General features: G+C 41.1%; 2 protein-coding genes across 8 annotated transcripts in view; both read right to left on the reverse strand.

Moving 5' to 3' along the window:
• Window positions 1-11,569, reverse strand: part of LRRN1 (leucine rich repeat neuronal 1) — a 467,756-nt gene extending 456,187 nt beyond the window's left edge. Inside the window, exon 1 of the mRNA XM_069811812.1 lies at window positions 11,560-11,569. The gene's annotated coding sequence lies outside the window, so the exon portion shown is untranslated. The remainder of the gene's footprint in view (window positions 1-11,559) is intronic.
• The window catches only part of LOC104320855 (contactin-4), a 348,268-nt gene that overhangs the window by 168,763 nt on the left and 160,305 nt on the right, over window positions 1-19,200 (reverse strand). For all 7 annotated transcript variants that reach the window (XM_069811811.1, XM_069811804.1, XM_069811809.1 and 4 more), the window contains one exon: window positions 1,444-1,582. In XM_069811811.1, the coding sequence (XP_069667912.1) occupies window positions 1,444-1,498 (55 nt within the window). In that variant the 5' untranslated portion in view covers window positions 1,499-1,582. The remainder of the gene's footprint in view (window positions 1-1,443; window positions 1,583-19,200) is intronic.

Raw genomic sequence — 19,200 nt, forward strand, 5'->3', positions numbered from 1 at the left:
GTGTGGGGACAGCCAGTGCTTACGAGATGCATTTTTCTAAAAAACAGATGTAAAAGATAAGAACAACGCCCTCGAACACATTCTCCTGAAACTTCATTTTGCTGACCCTGGACATTTTACAATAGGTATTTTAAGTATAGAAATTACAGTTAAAAAATATTTTGCATGCTTTTGTTTTTCCACTATTTTGTTTATTTGCTTAAAATAAAGGATCATACTTCATGTATTCCCGCAGCCTAACTTCTCCAGGGTTGCAATTCCTGAAACACGTGTGGCACTGCATTGCAGAATCTCTCCGCATCCAATTTTCTGCCAGCTCAGAAACTGTCATAGCACATTTAGAAAGACTTGGAACCAAATATCAAAAATAGGTACCCATAAGTACCGGAATAAAAGTGGCTTTGTGTTCAGTAGAGTTAAGCAGAAGAAAGTAAACACTATTATAAAGTAGTTTGCCATTACCTAAAATGCTGAAAAATTATGCTCACAACATGCACACGTAAAAGGGAAGAAAGAACAAGTTACTAAACAAAGCAGTAAAACATCCTGAGCGCCAGCAGCAGATAAATTAGAGCAGTCCAGGTGAATACCAAGGTGACATAAACATTAATTAAAATGTAACACACACACCCACCCCAGAACAAAACATATGTTAAAGAATAATAATGCCAATTGAAGGAGGAAATAATCAATGATAGCTGAATGGCAAAGAGAGAGAGACTCAAAATAGACTTTGACAGTCCCGCTGTGATGGCAGCACCCGCCGCAGAGGCATGGGTGGAGCGATGCGAGCCCTGTTCCCCCAGCTCACCGAGCAGCAGCCTACAAGCACCTCCTTGTGCATGAGAAGGTCTGCAAGGCTCCGGTGCAAGCTTTGCTGACCCTCTGCAAATCTGAGACATCTTCAAGAACTGTGTCAGTTCCAGGAAAAAGGCACGCTCCTCGGAAATTTCATTTTGCCAGGAGTGCTCCAAACAGGGCACCTCTCAGGGAAGAAAAAGTTAAACATGGGCAGTTACAGAAGATGGTTATATTGCTGAAATATGTTATTCTAATTATTTGTTAAATGGAGCGAGGTCTTAGCTGTAACATAACACTGTTTTAATGGGATTTAAAGCTATATTCCACGTAGGTTTAATTGAGCATTGAAACACTTAGCACAGAACATGGGAAAACAACTTTCATCAACAGCAACTTTGAACTGGAAACAGGCAGAGCAGAGCTTTGAAACATTGCACTTTTGCTGTGGAGATACTGATCAACAGTAAAAGGAGCTTGTTAAGAGCATCAGCTTGATCTGTTCAGCAACCTTCCCTAATGCTGGTCATGAAGCAAGGACTTATTTTGCCATTTTATCACTGGCATATAAAATGTGGTGCGCTTTTGCATTAGTGTGAAATACAGTGGCATTCTTAAATCAAAAGTTTTAAAATGACACTTTACCTGCAAGGCACACCATGAATGATTGCAGCACGAGCAGTTCCCATAGCAACCTCATCTTCAGCTTCCCAGGTCAGAGGAGATGAGTCCCGTAACTACAGAAGAGAACAGGGCTCCGTGGAAATTTTAGGCAACCTTTAATCTGTAAAAGAGAAAAGACAGATTACAAGGGGCTTTAGCATTGCTGCTCCTTCTATTTGTTGACAGTTTGTTTTTTCTTTCCAGGAAAGTTGCACCTGAAGACCAAGAAACCTTTTTAAACCTTTCATTTAAAATCATTCTGAGGAGTGATTTGTGACCATCTAAGTACGCTGGGTACCGGCTGAGGATTAGGAATCTTAACCCTGTATCTGCATCTTCCACTTGTTGTTGTGAGATTTCTTCTGTCTCTCAATTTTGTCATCAGCAGATTCACTTACTGCCTCTCTGGGGTAATCTGAAGCGTCATTAGGGAACTCTGTAGATCACGGTTAAGAGAAAAGTTATGAGAATTACTCTCACTTTTCTCTACAAACATCATCTGGTACGTGAAGGACACTGTCTCTGCAAGGCGACACTTTCTAGGAAGTGTTCCTGCCCTGGTCAGGAAAGGGGGATACTTTTGCCATTTCACCCCCATTCTCATTGCTCTAAAATTCTTCCAAAAAACCCCATAAAACATCTCCAGGTAAAATCTGGTATTTTCCTCGCACTCTATTACAACTTGTACATAGTTAAAATTTGTAAGCAGGAAATTTGAAATCTTTCTCAGCTTATCACTGCAATGTATCCCCCCCAATGGAACCCAAGGGGGAAAAAAATGCCTCCTTTTATGAAAAGAACCTTTTCCAGAGCAGGCATTTAAATATTAAAAATAAATAAATCAAGTCAGACACACATTCTTATAATTAATTCATATCACTGAAGGCTGGAAGTTAAGGGGCCTTTGTGCTTACAAGACAAACTGCATGACTAATACAATGTGAAGGGGTATCATGAGAGGTCTCTGCTTGCTTTTGTGAGTTAAAACTGATAAAATTCTTCTAATAAAGTCAGGTTCAATGCACCAAGAAGACTAAGAATCTTTATCCTCTGATCTGAAGATGCAGCTTTGAAGGGGGTAGAGATTAATTGGATATATTCATCTATTCTCACACAGACTGATTAGGCTAGCTGGGGGTTAGCAGGAAGGACTAATCAATGAAAACTAATAACAACTTAAGTGAATGATTAGAGTATTAATTATTCATTTTTGAAGGAAAATGTCATCATAGACCTTTATATTGATTGACATAGTTAAGCAGTTACTCTTTGTGTTTATAGTGAACTCAAGAAACGTTTTTTTTTTAACCTATATAGTCTTGATACATGGACAAATACTATTTTTTCTGTAAGTATCAAAATCTGTTGGTTATAACTGCACCTACACAGGAGATTTCTACCAAAGGCAAGTCGCTCTTGGTTTTACACTAGTTTAAGTGAGATTTGAGATTAATCTTGTATTCACCAGCAGCTGCTGAAATTCTTTCGTGTTCTCGTTTTCCCACGTATTATTCCCATCAATAAGCCCATCATGTCACTTGTAAGGCTTCTCTTCATTACACTGCAATGCAATGCTTTACGATTATTCTCCTCACTCTCTGCAATAAGCTACGTGGGACTGAAACAGAACAATCACTTACAGCCTTTGATACCTAATTAAAAACACGAGAGGTACAGCACTTACCAACTTAACCTACTGCCAGGAGCCCACCTAAAGCATCCACAGACCCCTCCGCGAGCTGCCAGCGTGCGGAAGGGCTGACCAACATCACTCCTGCTATGTGGATTAACAACAACAGCACTCAGCTTCTCAGCTGTCTGCAAGCAGCACCAGTGGCAAGAAAGTATTACATCTGCTTTTTGGTTAAAAAGAAATAGGAATATAAAATCCCAGATCTGACCAAAGTCAAGCAAAATGCCTCTATTTATTCCACGGGCTTTGAGGATGGTACTTCTGCAGACTTGATGGAGATGAGAGACAATTCTTCACAGAGGACCATGGAAATGGCTGTCCTGTTTGCAGGTCCCAAGGCTGTTTGCATCACATTCCTGATACTCTCTTTAAACTGAGATTATTGTTTTGGTATTTTATTCCCTGGTTTTCCATAGATGCAAGAAAATTCTTGGATAGTCTTCAAATTTATTACTCCTCCCCACTGCAACTTCTCCTCCTACCAGAGCTTCTCCGGACACACCACCCTTTGGGGAAAAATTCTGGCTACTTTGTGGGTTTTGTAAACTGATTTTTTTTTTCTACTTAGGAAATCATGCTTCTCTAAGCATTTTAAACACTAATACAAAACATTTCAAAATTACTAATGTAAATTAGTTTTTCACTTATAAGGGCATTAAAAATAGCGGGCTCGCTCTTTCTTCCCAAGATGTTTTGACTCAATCACTGGGTCTTACTTTCAGCCAAAAAAAAAAGCTATGCTAAAAATATACATTTTCAGTACTCAGCACATTTAATTATTAAGTCCAGTGAAAAAGTGAAAGTCTTCCCTATTATTTAGTTATTCAAAACTTACTCCAGAGAACCAGCAGACACTAAAGCGTCACGCACGTGTTTCGAAGAAAAATTTTAAGGTATCTGAATGGAAACAGTCGCTTCATGTATTAACAAACTGTCTGTACATGGCACTTAGACTCCTCTTGTAATTTCCATTGATGTTAACGGCAACTCCATGCACTTATAGGGCCAAAGTATATACCCTGTAATAATTACCTTAGAATATATTCCTAGAAGAGGCTCTAGCATGTATTTTCTAACTATATGGAATAGTACCACGTTCTGTCATCATGCCCAGAATTGCTATCGCTGGATTAATATTAAAGCTTCAGAAGCACCATCTTCTTGGTGCTCTGTAACAGCCCTCCAAGGAGCAGCACTGAAAATAGGCACCTGGAGACTCGGCTGCCAGCTGAGCCCTGGCCCTGCAAAACCGCGTACCAACCCACGCCCTGACTTTTACCGATACATCTAACACAAGCTAATATGGTACAGAAAGTTTCCCAAAGAGAAACAATGCCTGTCTTAGCATAAAAAGTAGTGGAAAGTAAATTAGATGATTACCATTAAAAATATTTTCCTAAGGTTAAAATATGGTGGTATTCAAGATACGGCTGCATTTTCATTTTTCATGATAGTTCCCTATTTCACATGTGAATGAGTCCAATCTTCAAAATGTTTTCCTGTAAACTTTGCTGCTATTTGTATCAGCAGGCCCATTGTTCAGAGCTGTGTAAAAACTGTTGAAACACATTGACTTTTTATAGCAACAACTTTAGGAAAGGCAACATTTGTGCGTGAGCAAAAGATATATAATTGAAAGGATCCTTCCCATTTCTAAATGTTTTCTGACTATAAAATCCCAGGGGAGTTTGCACTGCTTCTGAAGGAGAATATAAGAGGCCTGAAAACTTGCAAAGTTTAATATTTTATTTCCAGAAAGAAGCACATATAGTTTCAGCACTATACAAGTTATTCTTTCAAGATGAAAATGAGATAGCTGTGCTTCAGTTTGGAAGTGCATCCCATTAGAAAACCTAGTGCCAACACAAATGTGCAGATGTCTTTTTAACTTTACTTTTGGCAATGCATCCATTGCAAATTCTTTTGAAAGGCACCTTTGTAATTGGATTCTGACGAAGAAAGTTGACTCTAAGAGCTCTGCAATCGGGTACGAGGAAAAGAAAAAGATGTGTGCTGTAGAAATATCTGTGGAGAATTTTTCTGAGCTAGTAGGCATGGCTCTTTGTCAGTAATTCCATTTGGATTAATGATTAGCACTTCTAAAAAAATAAAATAGAAATGAAAAACATAAGGCTAAGGTATATGCACACATTCAGAACACAAAAAATAGTTTTATAGATATAATTTGCAATATATGAACTCTCAATTTGGTGAATATTCTGAAGGAAAATTTGCAAAACATGCCTAAGACCCCTAAGAATTGCAGCAGTAACAGCAGCAGCAAGAAGCAAGGCTTAACAACCATCTCACGTTTTTCTGCTGCACATCGGTGTGCTGCACAGTGCCAATTCTGCTAAACTCCAAAATAAATCACTGTTAATGAAGCATGCTGCACATACAGACAGCAACAGGCATCTTTTAATCACCTCAGCAAAGGAAGAGCTAAGGGTAAGCACAAAACACTGAGCACTAACATGTGAGTTGTTAGATTTAAAGTGGTGCGTACCCTCCCACTGCCGCAGATCTGACCTGAGGGCAAGAGCAAGTATCTAACGTGAATTAACTACTTTTGTGAATAGCGACATTAATTCATGGTGCCAAAACCTCCAAAGAATTACCAAGTTTTTTAAACAGAAGTACAGTATTATTATGATCTTCAGGCTTGGATGCAGAAGAGAGAACCAAGCTACGGGTTACCAGCTGCTGCCTGGTTATATACAACTTGGGGTTGTACAGCTTCTGAGAGCACAAAATGTTTGCATGTCTGAGTAAAAAGGCATATGGCAAACGTATGCAAGAACACCTACATTGGATGCATATTGCAGGTCAAGTCCAGAAAGACCAGTCCCAGCAAAACCTGAGCACAGGATTTAGCATAAACTCAAATTCATCTCCTCTACACAAAAAGGGTAGAAAATAAGCCACAGAGTTTTCTGAGATTCAAAAGAAACCCTTTTCCCTAACACAAAGATAACTTCTTCTAATATATGCATACAAAAAGATCTATATCTATCAAAGATGTGGTTGCTAGGTGCTTCCCAAGTCTTAGCAACACAACTAAAAGGTCTGCAAAGCTACACTAAAATGCCATTATCCATTTCCATCTCTCCAAACACACTTTTCAAAAGTATACAGACTTCACAGACCTGACAGTGCAGGACTAAGTCCTGTTTTTTGAAAAGACACTATAACACGTGTTCATTTAAGCTTTTAACACTTAAGAAGCAGTGTTAGCAGTGAAATATTGAAAAGGAAATGGTTAGTTGTACATGAAATGATTTAACTTTAGAAGATTTTAAACCCTTTACTTGAACATCTGATTTTTAACCCCTCCATACCACATTCAATGGACAATGCAGCCATTTTTGTCAAAATAACCACAATGAAATGGACTGGCCATCAGTTCCTTTCGAGTCCCCAAATACTCTAAAGAACGAGGCACCCTCTCTGGAAAGAAACATTCACAAAACCCAGCGTTCACTGGTAGCACAGCTTACCTTGTCCTCTTTGGGGTATGCCTGCCACACTTCCCTCAAATGCTTTTAAGGGAGGAGGAGTATGGAAATTTCAACTCTGGGAAAGAAATTAACATCAAAATTCATTTCTCCTTCTCACTACCTGGCAGGCAAAATTATCTGCTTATTTTTAAAAACAGATACGCACGTGGGCTGCCTGCATGCAGTCTATCTGTGATTTGAACTCACTTTTGCAGACTTCTTTGCAGGACAGGTGTTTTTTCTATTTTATCACTTTGGAAGTTTTCAATTTAGACTTCACCAGAGGCCAATTCTGTAACTTTACTGAAGGGTGGATATAGCTGACTGAAAAGCCATAGTTGGAGAGTAATTATTGAAAGTTCACTGCCAAAATAAGCCTGTCTTTGGTCTCACGTTTTCCAGTATTTATATTAATAGCAATGGTGGAAGAGAAGTTGTGCTTATTCAGTCTGCTGGTGACACTAAGAGGCTGCAGGTACCTCTGAGGATGTGAATGTAATTCGAAATCACCTTGACAAATTGGACATAAAACCAGACTAAAATGGAAGGATAGATTTGTGTAAGAGACAAGTGCTGCGTACTGCAGTAAATAGGATGCTGCATTAAATAGCACAAACATATGCTGGGGAGCAACCGGCTGGGTGATAGCTCTGCACTGATCCACACGTGGCTGAACATATCAGCAATGCCGTGGGACCGTGCAAGTAGCAAAAACCATGCCTGGGATGTATAAACCAGATTTGCAGGTTCTTTTCATCTAAAAATTCCTGCTAGGTAAGCAACCCGTCACTCTCCCTAGCGCAGGGGAGCCTCAGGTGCAGTACTACACCCAAGAGTTGGTGCTGCGTGTCAAGGAAGATTTGTCCCAAACAGAAGCATCCAAAGGAGAACATCACAAAGGATTAGAGGTCTATAAATGTCCTATAAATAAAAACCAAATGGAGTTGCTTAGCCTAAAGAATAACGAAGAGAAAAATGCTAACGGTATTAAAATATGTAAAAGACTTGAAAAATAGAAGGAAATAATTTGTTCCCATATCCAAAACAGATGCAACAAGAATCAATATGCAAAAGAGATTAAGGCTTAGACTTTAGGAAACACCTCTTGTAATGTTAAATCCAGCTCAAGCACAGCTGTGGGCAGTCTGAATAGGCTGCGGAATATCCATTGTTGATGTTCCTTAGCAATTTGTAAGATAAATTTAAGTCCAGGAACAACATAGCTATTGAGGACAGAGACAGTATGTATTTTGCTTCTGGAAACACCAATATTTGGAAGGGGATGGAGAGAATTCTGAACACTGGGATTCTCCGGTCCTGTTGCTGCTCGTTGCAAGGCGAGGTCCTTCTCCATCTGATTCAGAAATCAGAACAACAATAACCTTGAGCCTCCGATAACTGGAAGTCACTCAGACTGGTGGACTGAATGGCAGCACAGAGCCATCCTCTGTAAATGAAGGTTAAAGAAACTGTTTGGCTTTAGTCAGGAGTCATGGGGCAAAAGCAATGAGGTTTCTTTTCATGTAACAGACAAACAAGGTTTTTCCTAAATTAAAGAAAACTGCTTTATCTGTGAAAGGGATTAAACAGTGTTATTCCAGGGGAGCAGCATGAGGAATTAATTCATAACAAGGTTGTGGCAGATACAGAATGCTAACAGCAGTTAAGGAAAGCAGCAGAATTAGACCTCGTTCAGTGGGACTGCATCAGTACATCAGCCCATCAGCATGCGAGAATATCCTTCTCGCAATTTAGTGTCCCAAAGCAATGTGGAGGTTGGACACCTCTGTGAGCATGTTAGTGTGAGGGGCAGGAACCGTGTCACCCGGGTTAAACTAGTAAGAAATCAGCGGTCCTGGAAGAGGTGATTCTGAAGGGCTGTGAAGTGTTGAAGGTGCTTTTGAGCCTGTTGCTCAGAAATAGCTGGTAGCCCACGTGGCTAGAGAGCATCACTGTGATACACTCCTCCAAGAAGCATCCTGGGTGCGGGCAGGTCCAGTCTCCTGCCGGCCCCCGCTCCTGAACGCCGGCCGTGGTCCACATTCAGCAAAGCATCAGATTTCTAATCCCAATCCGGCCTCTTGATACTCTACTGAATCCAGGCCTGTGTGTCGGGAGAGGCACGGGCTTTCTTTAGCAGATGCAATCAGTGACCCACAAAATTGAATGTCCAAAAATAGGAGGTGCCTAAAAGATGCGTCCCCAGCAGTGCAAATCTTCACAGTAATCCTTTTTTGATGTACACATTGCTGACTTTTTTCAGCACTCAAAACACAGCTTTTTTTTCTGCTGTGGTAGCTGTTGTTATGAGTCCTGAGATAAATATTGGCCTTCCTTTCTGTATAAGGGAAGAGAAAAGGGAATTTGAAAAGATGGCCTGGGGAGATGAAGGGTAGCGGGAGCTTGCTGGTGGCAACTCTCACCGAGCTCTCCTCGTTCTCACAGCATGTCTGTCAGATCCTGATCTATCTTGAGCTTCTTTGCTGAAATTATCCCTTCTGGAGTTGCACTTAGACACAATTCACACATTATGAAATATATACGGGCATATTGTGCCTGATAAAACAAATGACACATACGCAGCATGTTTCTGAGACATGCTCATGATAAATGGGAATGAAGTGCTTCAAAAAATTAATTATCTAAACAAAAAAAAGACTGAGAAAAACAATGTCAGTTTTTACATTGTGTTTCCTCCTTTGGGCATTCATTCACATTCACTAGATAGAGATTTCATTTCACTATATCAGGGAAGTTACAGCACCTCAACAAATGCACGTTCCCAACTCACTCCAGTCATTTGTATTTGTCAGGCTGTGGGGTCTTTGGTGTGCACTGTGCCTGAGCCACCCCCTCGCCGTCACACACCTGCCACTGCTCGGTCCCCACCCGAGGATGCCGAGGTACACGTACACACGGGAAGCGAGGATTACGTCCATCGGATTAAAACAATAAATATAATTCTAACAATATTAGCAAAGATCGCTGAAGGAAAACTCAGTAAGTGCCCACTGCTGTGAATTATGACCCCTAGAATTTAAATACAGCTTCTTCTACGTAAGTTTTTTCGATGTAAGTGCTCTGTAATTTACACTCATACTATATATCCCCCAAGAAACTGGGTGGTGGGGCCAGCTCTGTTAGTTGTGGGGCAGGCAGGTGGAGTCTTTGTCGCTGAAGTAATAAAAGGTGTATAGAAATAACTACCACTGGCACCATCCCTTTCTGACTTGTTAGATTAGAAACTTCTGGAAGCAATATACCTAGTTTATGCAGAACCTAATGCCACGTCTTAAAACCTGATTAGAGACTCTGGATTACACGAAAATTGTCAGCTAATAACAGGCACGCACTTTTGCAACATTTTACTGTGTTGCAGTATTCCCTGCACACCTTTATCACTAGCAAAAACACCTGCATGGAAGGAGCAATCCCTCTCAAACGCTGGATGTTCCCAGCTGCACAATACATCCCTTCACCTTCTGAACCAGTGGATCAGAGCGCAATTTTCCACCAAAGAAAAAAATGACAGTAATTAAAGCCTTTTAATTACTAGCCACTAACTACCACACATCACCCTATTACAACACTAACTCTTCGTCTCCTGCCCCCAGGAAACCATCATTGCCCTGTAAAACCTGAATAATTGTGTAAGCATAAATCATCTCTAGGTAAGGAGATCTGGGTGACTAATGGCACGTCTGAATTAAGGCTACTGGTGTTAATTAGGGATCACTCTATATTGTTCTACCTTTTCCATGGAAGGGATATATCGAAAAACACTCACCCAAAGTAGCACCTATCAGATAACATCTAGCTTTTCTCAACACAGAAAAAGTCCATCACACCACAAACTTGGGAGGCACTCTGCTCAAATCAGGAGTAACATTATCATAATAAAAAGCTGCAAGGAGTCAAACTTCATAGTCTGGCATTTTCTACAAATTAGAATTTACTCTCTTTTAGAGAGTTGTCATGGTTTAACCCCAGCCAGCAACTAAGCACCACGCAGCCGCTCACTCACTCCCCCACCTCCCAGTGGGATGGAGGAGAAAATCGGGAAAAGAAGTAAAACTTGTGGGTTGAGATAAGAACGGTTTAATAGAACAGAAAAGAAGAAAATAATAAGGATAACACTAATAAAGTGACAGCAGTAATGATAAAAAGATTGGAATATACAAATGACGCACAGTGCAGTTGCTCACCACCCGCTGATCGACGCCCAGTTAGACCCCGAGCGGCGATCCCCCTGCCCTCACTCCCCCCAGTTTATATACTGGGCTTGACATCCCATGGTATGGAATACCTCTTTGGCCAGTTGGGGTCAGCTGCCCTGGCTGTGTCCCCTCCCAACTCTTTGTGTCCCTCCAGCTTTCTCGCTGGCTGGGCATGAAAAGCTGAAAAATCCTTGACTTTAGACTAAACATTACTTAGCAACAACTGAAAACATCAGCGTGTTATCAACGTTCTTCTCATGCTGAACTCAAAACATAGCACTGTACCAGCTACTAGAAAGAAAGTTAACTCTACCTCAGCTGAAACCAGGACAAGAGTCTTTTACTGAAGATTGTCTAGAACACTTACCTTAAAACTCACCAATTTAAAAACAATTCCCAACTTCATGCAGAGAAAAATTTTCAATACAGTATTTTGCAAGACTAATATGAATAGCTATCCCATATATCCAAGAAATAAATGATAAACTCTGCATAAAATGCCAGCTTTAGAGATAGCAAAACTAAACTGAAGAGCAAAAGATTTTTGAGCTGGTATTCAGTAGGTCTGGCTCTTCTCTCCTAGCCATATCACTGATCCACCATCAATGGAAAAGGTCTATGAAACCCATTATGGCTTCAATTTTTTTTTTCTTTTTTTCTGATAGCAAAGACTGTCAGTCAGAGACGTGACTGCGGAGCAGAGCACACAACCAAACCTGGCTGCCAGGTAGGACCCTGCAGCCACCTCCAAAGCAAACCCAGCTCATCCTGGTCTCCAAGCAGCCTCTTACCACCAGAGAATACAGACGCACTGGGAAGCTCTAGGATGCAAAAATAAACCATCAGCCAAAGTGGAGTATTAACCTCCATCTGACTTTTGATTATAAACTTCCTAAAGAAATAAGGGTTAATTTATCGCTGTCTCAGTTTGACAGAACGTTGCACCAAAGAAACAAGGCTCAAGGGACTCTGCGTGACAATGAAGTTCCATTTATCCCTAGGTCACTGCTTCAAGATAATGAATCAAGACAGTTTCATGCTCTGAACAAAGATAGATAAGTGACATTCAAAGTTATCATTCACTTTTGAATGGGTCCATTCCCAAAACACACATTATCAGGGAGCATCATCTTGTCCAGGAGACAAAAAATTATGCGAAAATATTGAAGATATTTCCATGATATCTCTAAAAACAGCATCTTAATGACATTTTACTTTTCAGTTCTGGAGCTTACAAAATAATCCATTTTATTTCAAAGACGAAAGGAGAGCTTTCTCCATAGGAGTTCCACAAGGGTAATCAAGCATATTGGACACATACACACGTTATGAAGAATACTTTGCCCAGCGTGCTGCCTTCATTCAGTGCTACAAATTAGATGTTTCTTAAGAGTACAGAACAGAGCTTAGAAAGGAAAAACAACAAGCAAGTTTATTAACTTTGAATAGTTGATAAGAAGCCAGTATGAAAAGTTGATAAGAAGCATTCAGCGTATTCCTGGAAACGCAGGCTATCAAAACAATTTCCTCATCACCTATTACCAGCAGAAGGTTTCAAACCCAGATATAATTGAGATGCTTGGACCTAGAAATGTTTTTAACTCTTTTGTTAAATTCAAAAGCCATCTAGGGAAGGAAAAAACCACCCGCCAACCATTTTGATATCCCTGTTACGTGATTATTTAGTGTTTTGTTTTCCCTTCAAATTTTATTTCAAAAGGTTGCCTGGAATTCGAGTGTTTGATGGGAACTGCTTTCACCCTCTGACTTTTCCAAATACAAGGTTAGGTGCTTAGCGCTTTACTTCTGCTGGGATGCCATTAAAGTTCTAGTCCTCTCAGACAAAAAGAAATCCTTCCTGATTTTTCCAAGTAATGGCACTAAGCGAGCCATATATATATTTTCTTATTGCCAAAAATAGGCTTCCTACTGCAGCTGGAAGCAGAAGTAAAGAGGGTTGATTTCTCTCTCAGCATTTGCTGGTATATCGAGGCCTAAATTTTAGCTCTCAGGGGATCTTTTGAAAAATTAACATGGTCCGAATTAAGGGCTCAGTAAATAATAACTAAAAGTTTAATGTGTCTGAATTTCTTAAAAAGTGAAAGCCATACTTCGGTGATCATATCCTATATCAATTTTAGTGGACCGCAGGGTGGCACTGCAAAATATTTTCTGAAATATTATTTCTGGCTGACCACCCTTTGGTGTTTATTCAGTTTGAAACTGAAAGATCTACACAGTCTGGGAAGAGCAATTTCCCAGAAGACTTATACATATTATCAAAACAAGTTATATATCAAACATTCGAAACAATAACAAAGCTCATCTAAGTGATCAGCTACATGCGGTGGGCACCAGAACTGCAACTGGCTGAGTCCCACTGCCCGCCCCCCCATGACCCGCCGCTCGTCTGGTATACCGAACTTTTAATAAACCCCCTCAATTCTTGAACTATGAAAAATTAGTTGCAGAAACCATTTCTCACAGCTTCTTGTTGCTCCTGTTGTTGTATAAAATATTAAAAATAGATTTTAACCTCAGGCTGGGAAAACTTACGTAAAGTTCTAAAAAATCCACTAACCTGATTTTGTCATAAATGTACCTCATTTTCACTCTTTAAAAAAAAATATTTAAAAGATATAGTTATTTTTAATGGGTCTGTCTAGTATATGCTAAGTTTAGCATTATCTGTAGAATTATTTTATTCAAGTAGCAATACAATACAAATCAACCATGTACAATTTTATTTTTTTTTTTTAATTGCTGGCAGTAAGTAGACTCAAATAATGAACTTAAACTCCTGGACTTGGGTCTCAGAGGATGCAATGCCCAGGGAATAGCTGGTTATTCTTGAACTCAGGGAAGACTTTTTGCCACTCAAAGCTTTTCAGCATTTTCTTCTAGCAGAATTTAAGGTAAGAAAAAACAGCACCATGCATAGAAGAAAGAAGAAAAAAAGAACCACCCGTATATACACTTTGCACTTTTTACATAAAAATAAGAAAACTTGCATAGCCGAGCTCACAGGCTATCCTGTAGCTTGAATCTGTTTCACAGAGGTACAAAGCTGGAGCTGGCGTTGCTCTGCACCACATTTCAAGTGGGTTAGGAGATCACGACAATCTTAACTCTGCATTACGTTAGCCCAGAAACCTTTGGTGCATCTTAGCAGCACTCTTAATTACATCGTATTTAAAGTGAACTTCTCTGTGTATACTTGAAACGCAACGTGGCTGCTCTACCCTTGCCTCCGGCTGTCAATTGATTTGTAAGAGACAAAAAACATCTTGGGGCGGTTTAAACACTGTACTACAAATGAGCCCTGACAAAAGTTTGATGCGAGGTGTCAGAAAGCATTCCCGGCTCTGCAGGTTGTCTTCCAAGTGAACCATTTACTTGAGAGGAAAAGCCCAGACCACATGGACTCCTTAACACAGGTGCCTTCACAGTCACTTCTCCGACTTGCCTGGCATCCCGCTTATACTATCAAACCCCTTTTAATTTGTATTCAAAGGCAGCACTGGGGCCCCTGCCTTCAGCCTTGTGTTTCGGCTGCTCTCAGCATTTCTCCTGCCTGCAGCCTGTTCTGGGGGCTCCACTTCTCACCACGCTTAGTCCGGAGTTGGCGGTGGCACAGTTCATGGTGCAAAGCCAAATGGCTCAGCTGCTTGTGTGAAACTAAGGAACCCACGCAATGAGACAACACAGCGAAATATGAGAATTTACAGACTCACAACCTGCTTTTCCTCCCGCTACCAGTGGACTATTTCCAGCAGCGAGGCCGGGATCACACACAGGATATCAAGTGAAGGCACGGCACGCCTCTTGTGCATCCTTTGCGATTTTTCTTACTGCAGAAATAGTGATGTCACTGTCTCCTTCGCAAATTTAAACTAAAGACACAGCTGAGCCAAAACCCTGTTTGTGATGTTTTGCTATCAAATAGTCTGCTTTTACACCTGAAAGTGTTAGTTTCATAAAAAACCAAGCTTCTCCCCAAGGAAATTAAAAGGGAAGCAGACAAATGGAGGTCTTGCCTTGACCGCGGACATACAGAACAGGCTAATTCAGCCTTGAAATCAGTCGATTGGAATGGCTCAGATCTTCACTCTGGACTGGACTGAAGACAAAGTTTTCCCTCCCACCGGGAGAGTAAGTCCTCCAAAATCAAACAACCAAGCGGCCAAAGGAAGACCACCGAAAGCTGGAGGTTACGGCCACTGAGAGCCCAGGCTGCACAGCAGAAGGCTGGGGACACCCCAAGCTGGAAGAGTCATGGTCATGCATGGCTTTGCACCTAGGAGCTCCTTGGAGATCCCTCCTGCCAGGCCAATAAATCTCTGCAGAAGATGATTTAAAAAACTGTGGCTAAGTAGCTTGCTACAAAATAAGGGGAGGGCAGGAGTTCCTGGCTATTTCAGGAGAGGTGACTCGGCTCAGCGATGTGAAGCGTGGATGGCAGACCAACCATACGCAGTGTGCACAGCAAAACAAAGTGACTCCTATGACACCTCCATGTAATCACTGCTATTATTTGGTACACTCCATAATGCAATCCTTTTGCTCTGATTTAATTACTAAACATAAAAGGAAATAAACTTCAGAATGAAAACAAAGAAATTGCACTGCATGTAATTTATGGGAGCTATTCTTCAGCTGAATACCATAAAACCCTGCATGTTTATGATACCCTATTAGAGGGCTGAAAACATGCTTGCATTTGCCTATATTGACTATGCAGATTATGCGATATTACTGCCTTTTGCTGCCTCTGCCATTTTTCATAGAAGTAGTGTATTTGTTTAAAGACATCCTTGCACTAAGCATTGGCTCCTGATAGGAAAAAAAAAAAAAAAAAAAAAAAAGACTGGCTGAGTACTCCCTCATCGCCAGAGGCTGTCAAGCTGGTAAGTGCCAAGCAGCTGGCAGAGGTACACAAAAGAAGGGGACACTGCACACAGTTTTGTTTTCAATCTGGAATATCAATTATTGGAGGAAGCAACCCCACAGCCAGACAAAACAAGAACCATCTCTGCAGTGGATAACTATGTCAAATGATCTGAGCCGCACTGGCATTTCAGGAATGGCTGGATGGTAGTATGAGGATTTATTGAGATATCATGTTAAGCCCTTGGTTTTCTTGTCATAGGAAACAGATGAAAGGAAATAAGGTTTGCAAACTTGACTGCAGCATTGATTTATGTATAACAGCTTCAAAATGTGTGAACAGAAATGTGTTTTCCTGTTATCCCCGGCTTAGGGCTCTGCCTACCCTCCACTCCCGCAAGTGGAAGACCTGGGGACGGCGGCTGTAAGGAGCAGAGCATGGTCCCGCTGCCTCTGGGAAGCTGCTCTCCCTTCCCAGGTCACAGCCGTGGCCCAGGAGGAGCTGCCTGAAGCTCTTCTGCTCGTTACCCACAGCGAGAACACAGCAGCACAGGGAGGGCACAGGAGGAAAGCGAAGGAGCCAGGAGGGACATGAGGGCAGGTCTCGATGCACACGCTATTCTCTGACACTGAAGCTATCTTCAGGGTACAGGTTTTCAAAGGTTTCCCCCTTTTTAGCCCTTCCCTGAAGAGCAGATTCTTCTCCCACCCTGCATGGATAGGAAAGAATGAAAAAATAGGATGAGTTCACACTGAATTCAGCCTGTTCTCCAAGAGGTAGCAGGAGTTCATCTCTTGCCAGCTTGCAGACAGGCCAACCTACCTACTGAATCACATATCAGCCATGCATCCTAGTACTGTGTCAAAACATTCCCTTTTACTGCTTATTAAACACCATTTTAATATCTCCTAGAGTGCTAATTGTCAGCTTTCCAACTTTCATCTGCATCTTATCTTTATGTGCAACTCATTTCCAGCCGTAGTCAATATTTTCCACTTTTCATTTTGCATAGATGGAGCTATCAACTCAAATTTAATACATTCAATATTTGGCAAAACTTTTTAGTGATTTCTAGGCATTTCTGGGACAACTTACTTTTAAAAAAATTATACTATCTTGAATTTAAGATAAAATAGAGTCCAAAACCAGGAAACAAAGAATATGGAATTAGAAAATTAAGACTGAGAAAAGGATGAAAAACATGTCTGAGCAAAAATATCATCTGCTTCAGCTTCATAGGTTTGAAGTTAGGAATCTGATCATGCCAAAATTGTCATCTTTGTCGTTTCCCATAATCACTCCAAAGGAAGACACAGATCCCTAACAGCTCTACTGCTGTTCGAGGCTTTTCCCATTTAGCCTTTTCTAAATCATTATCATAAAGCCAGGACTGAAAGCAGGATAAGAAGTCAGGTTATTTAACAGCAGGTGGATCTTTTTTGGTTTTCCAGCACGTGATGGAGAGCCGTCCCAACGCATGGCTTTACCTGTGTCCTTGTCAGCCTGGCGTTAGACCCCTGGCAGTGCTGCACGTCCCACTGCAAGGCTCAGAGGTGAGCCGTCCCTCCGCCACCAGGAGGGGAGAAGCCACCCACCACGGTGGGGTGTTCTGGGGGGTGCCAGGGGACTTGGGGAGGGAAACTCTCCCAAGGACAAATCTGCTGGCAGGCAGAAATAAGGACATGAGGCGGACGCGCAGTCTGGTAGGAGAGAAACCTGGGAGCAGAGAAGAAACCAGGCAACAAGATCAAAATACACAGTTTGGGGGGGGAAGAGGAGCGTGAGCAGGCGCTGAAGCCACGGCACCAGAGGCAAAGCCACCCTACAGCTGGTAGGAAACTCTCAAAAAGCAGGAGAGCCAGACCTGAGGGGTGGTTTGAGACTCCAGCTGTGAACAAGGAGGACAGACCCAGATTATATTAGGGTTCTCCCTTGCCATATAATTAAAGTGATCTTTTGAAGAGCTAGGTAAGGATTTACTGCATGTAGTAAAACTTAAATTCTACAATTTAAGTTACAACAATAGTGTGTTAATTTATCTCCTGTTAGGACAGTTAAAACAATGACTAGTAGCTATAACCAGTGGGCTGAAATAGCCCATTTTACAGCCTGACTTACAGGTCGTTGATGCTAATAGAAGCCTGTTAGCTCCAATGGGCATTGGATAAGACCATAGTAGAAATAATAGAAACGGCACTGGATGGAAGAAATACTGTAATGTGGTAAATATTTGCATCATAGAATTTATCAGTTAAATTAGTTCTACGTATAGGATACCCATTGACAAAGAACTATACACATTATAAACCTTAGCCAACATTTAACAAGAAGTCCTTATTTATTTTTAATTAAAGCAGCAGCTACAGGCACAACCATTACATTCCCCAGTATTTTACAACTACCACGTTATCAAGGGGAACTCCATGAAATACCCAAAGTGAGCTAGAAGTTATAGATAAAACAGGAGAAAGATAACTATTTCAATCAAAGTGATACTTGTACGAGAACTCGCTCAGTGGCATTACTTGAGTCAGACGCTCAGGAGATAAACCGAGATGTGGCTTGGGCACTTCTTGGAAATGCTATAAGCAATGCACATATGCTGATTTCAGCCTCTACAGTGGCAGGAGGAGCGCAAGGAAGCTGTGGCTTCCTTGAAAACACGAGACAGAAGGCAAAGCTGATAGTTACAAACGCAGCAGGAAAAATCCTATTTCTTCCTTTTACTTTTTTTTTTTTTTTAAATCGCTACGCACGAGAAAGAAAATCACAGTAAAGGCACAGCAGGCACCGCTATTGAGTGCTAATCACAAGACAGAATTGTTTTAAGTTTGGAGATATAAAAATGTTTAATTTTAGTCTACAAAGTTACTAGTTTTAAATATCCCTTAGTTTATCTGTCTGTTCCTTCTGTCTGCTCAGCTCTGCAGAGGTTCTCAAGCCCCGCAGCCCTCAGACTTTTAGGTTTGTAAGAATATTAAACTCTATACAAAGATCAATTAATTCTAGAGAGCTCTGTCTGCTTTTAAACTCAGATGTGAAACTATCGCTTTTTATAATGACGAAGGCATGACCATTGGTTGTTTCCACATCTTCCTTCAGAGAAACGTTCATTCAAGCTAACTAGAAAGTTCAGAGAAACCATAAAAAAAACCACGCAGGGGACAATTTAAATGTACTTAAAAACTGAGGCAACTTCCATGAATCCTGACCTACTTTGAAAATTTACTGCAAAAACTTCACCAGGAAAATTTTCTTTTGCCTGGAAGCAACGCTGCAGATGTTTTGCAGTCTGTGATAAGCAATGCTTTGGTTTAGGAGCTGGTGTGCTGACCTCTGCACACTGGCGGTTTCAGCTCCACAGAGAGAGACAGGACTGGCCGATCTGTCCCATCTGTAACGAGGGGAAACGCAGGTCTCCAACATAATCCGTGACTTCTAATG

This window comes from Haliaeetus albicilla, chromosome 24 (assembly GCF_947461875.1).
Source record: "Haliaeetus albicilla chromosome 24, bHalAlb1.1, whole genome shotgun sequence".
Taxonomy (NCBI): domain Eukaryota; kingdom Metazoa; phylum Chordata; class Aves; order Accipitriformes; family Accipitridae; genus Haliaeetus; species Haliaeetus albicilla.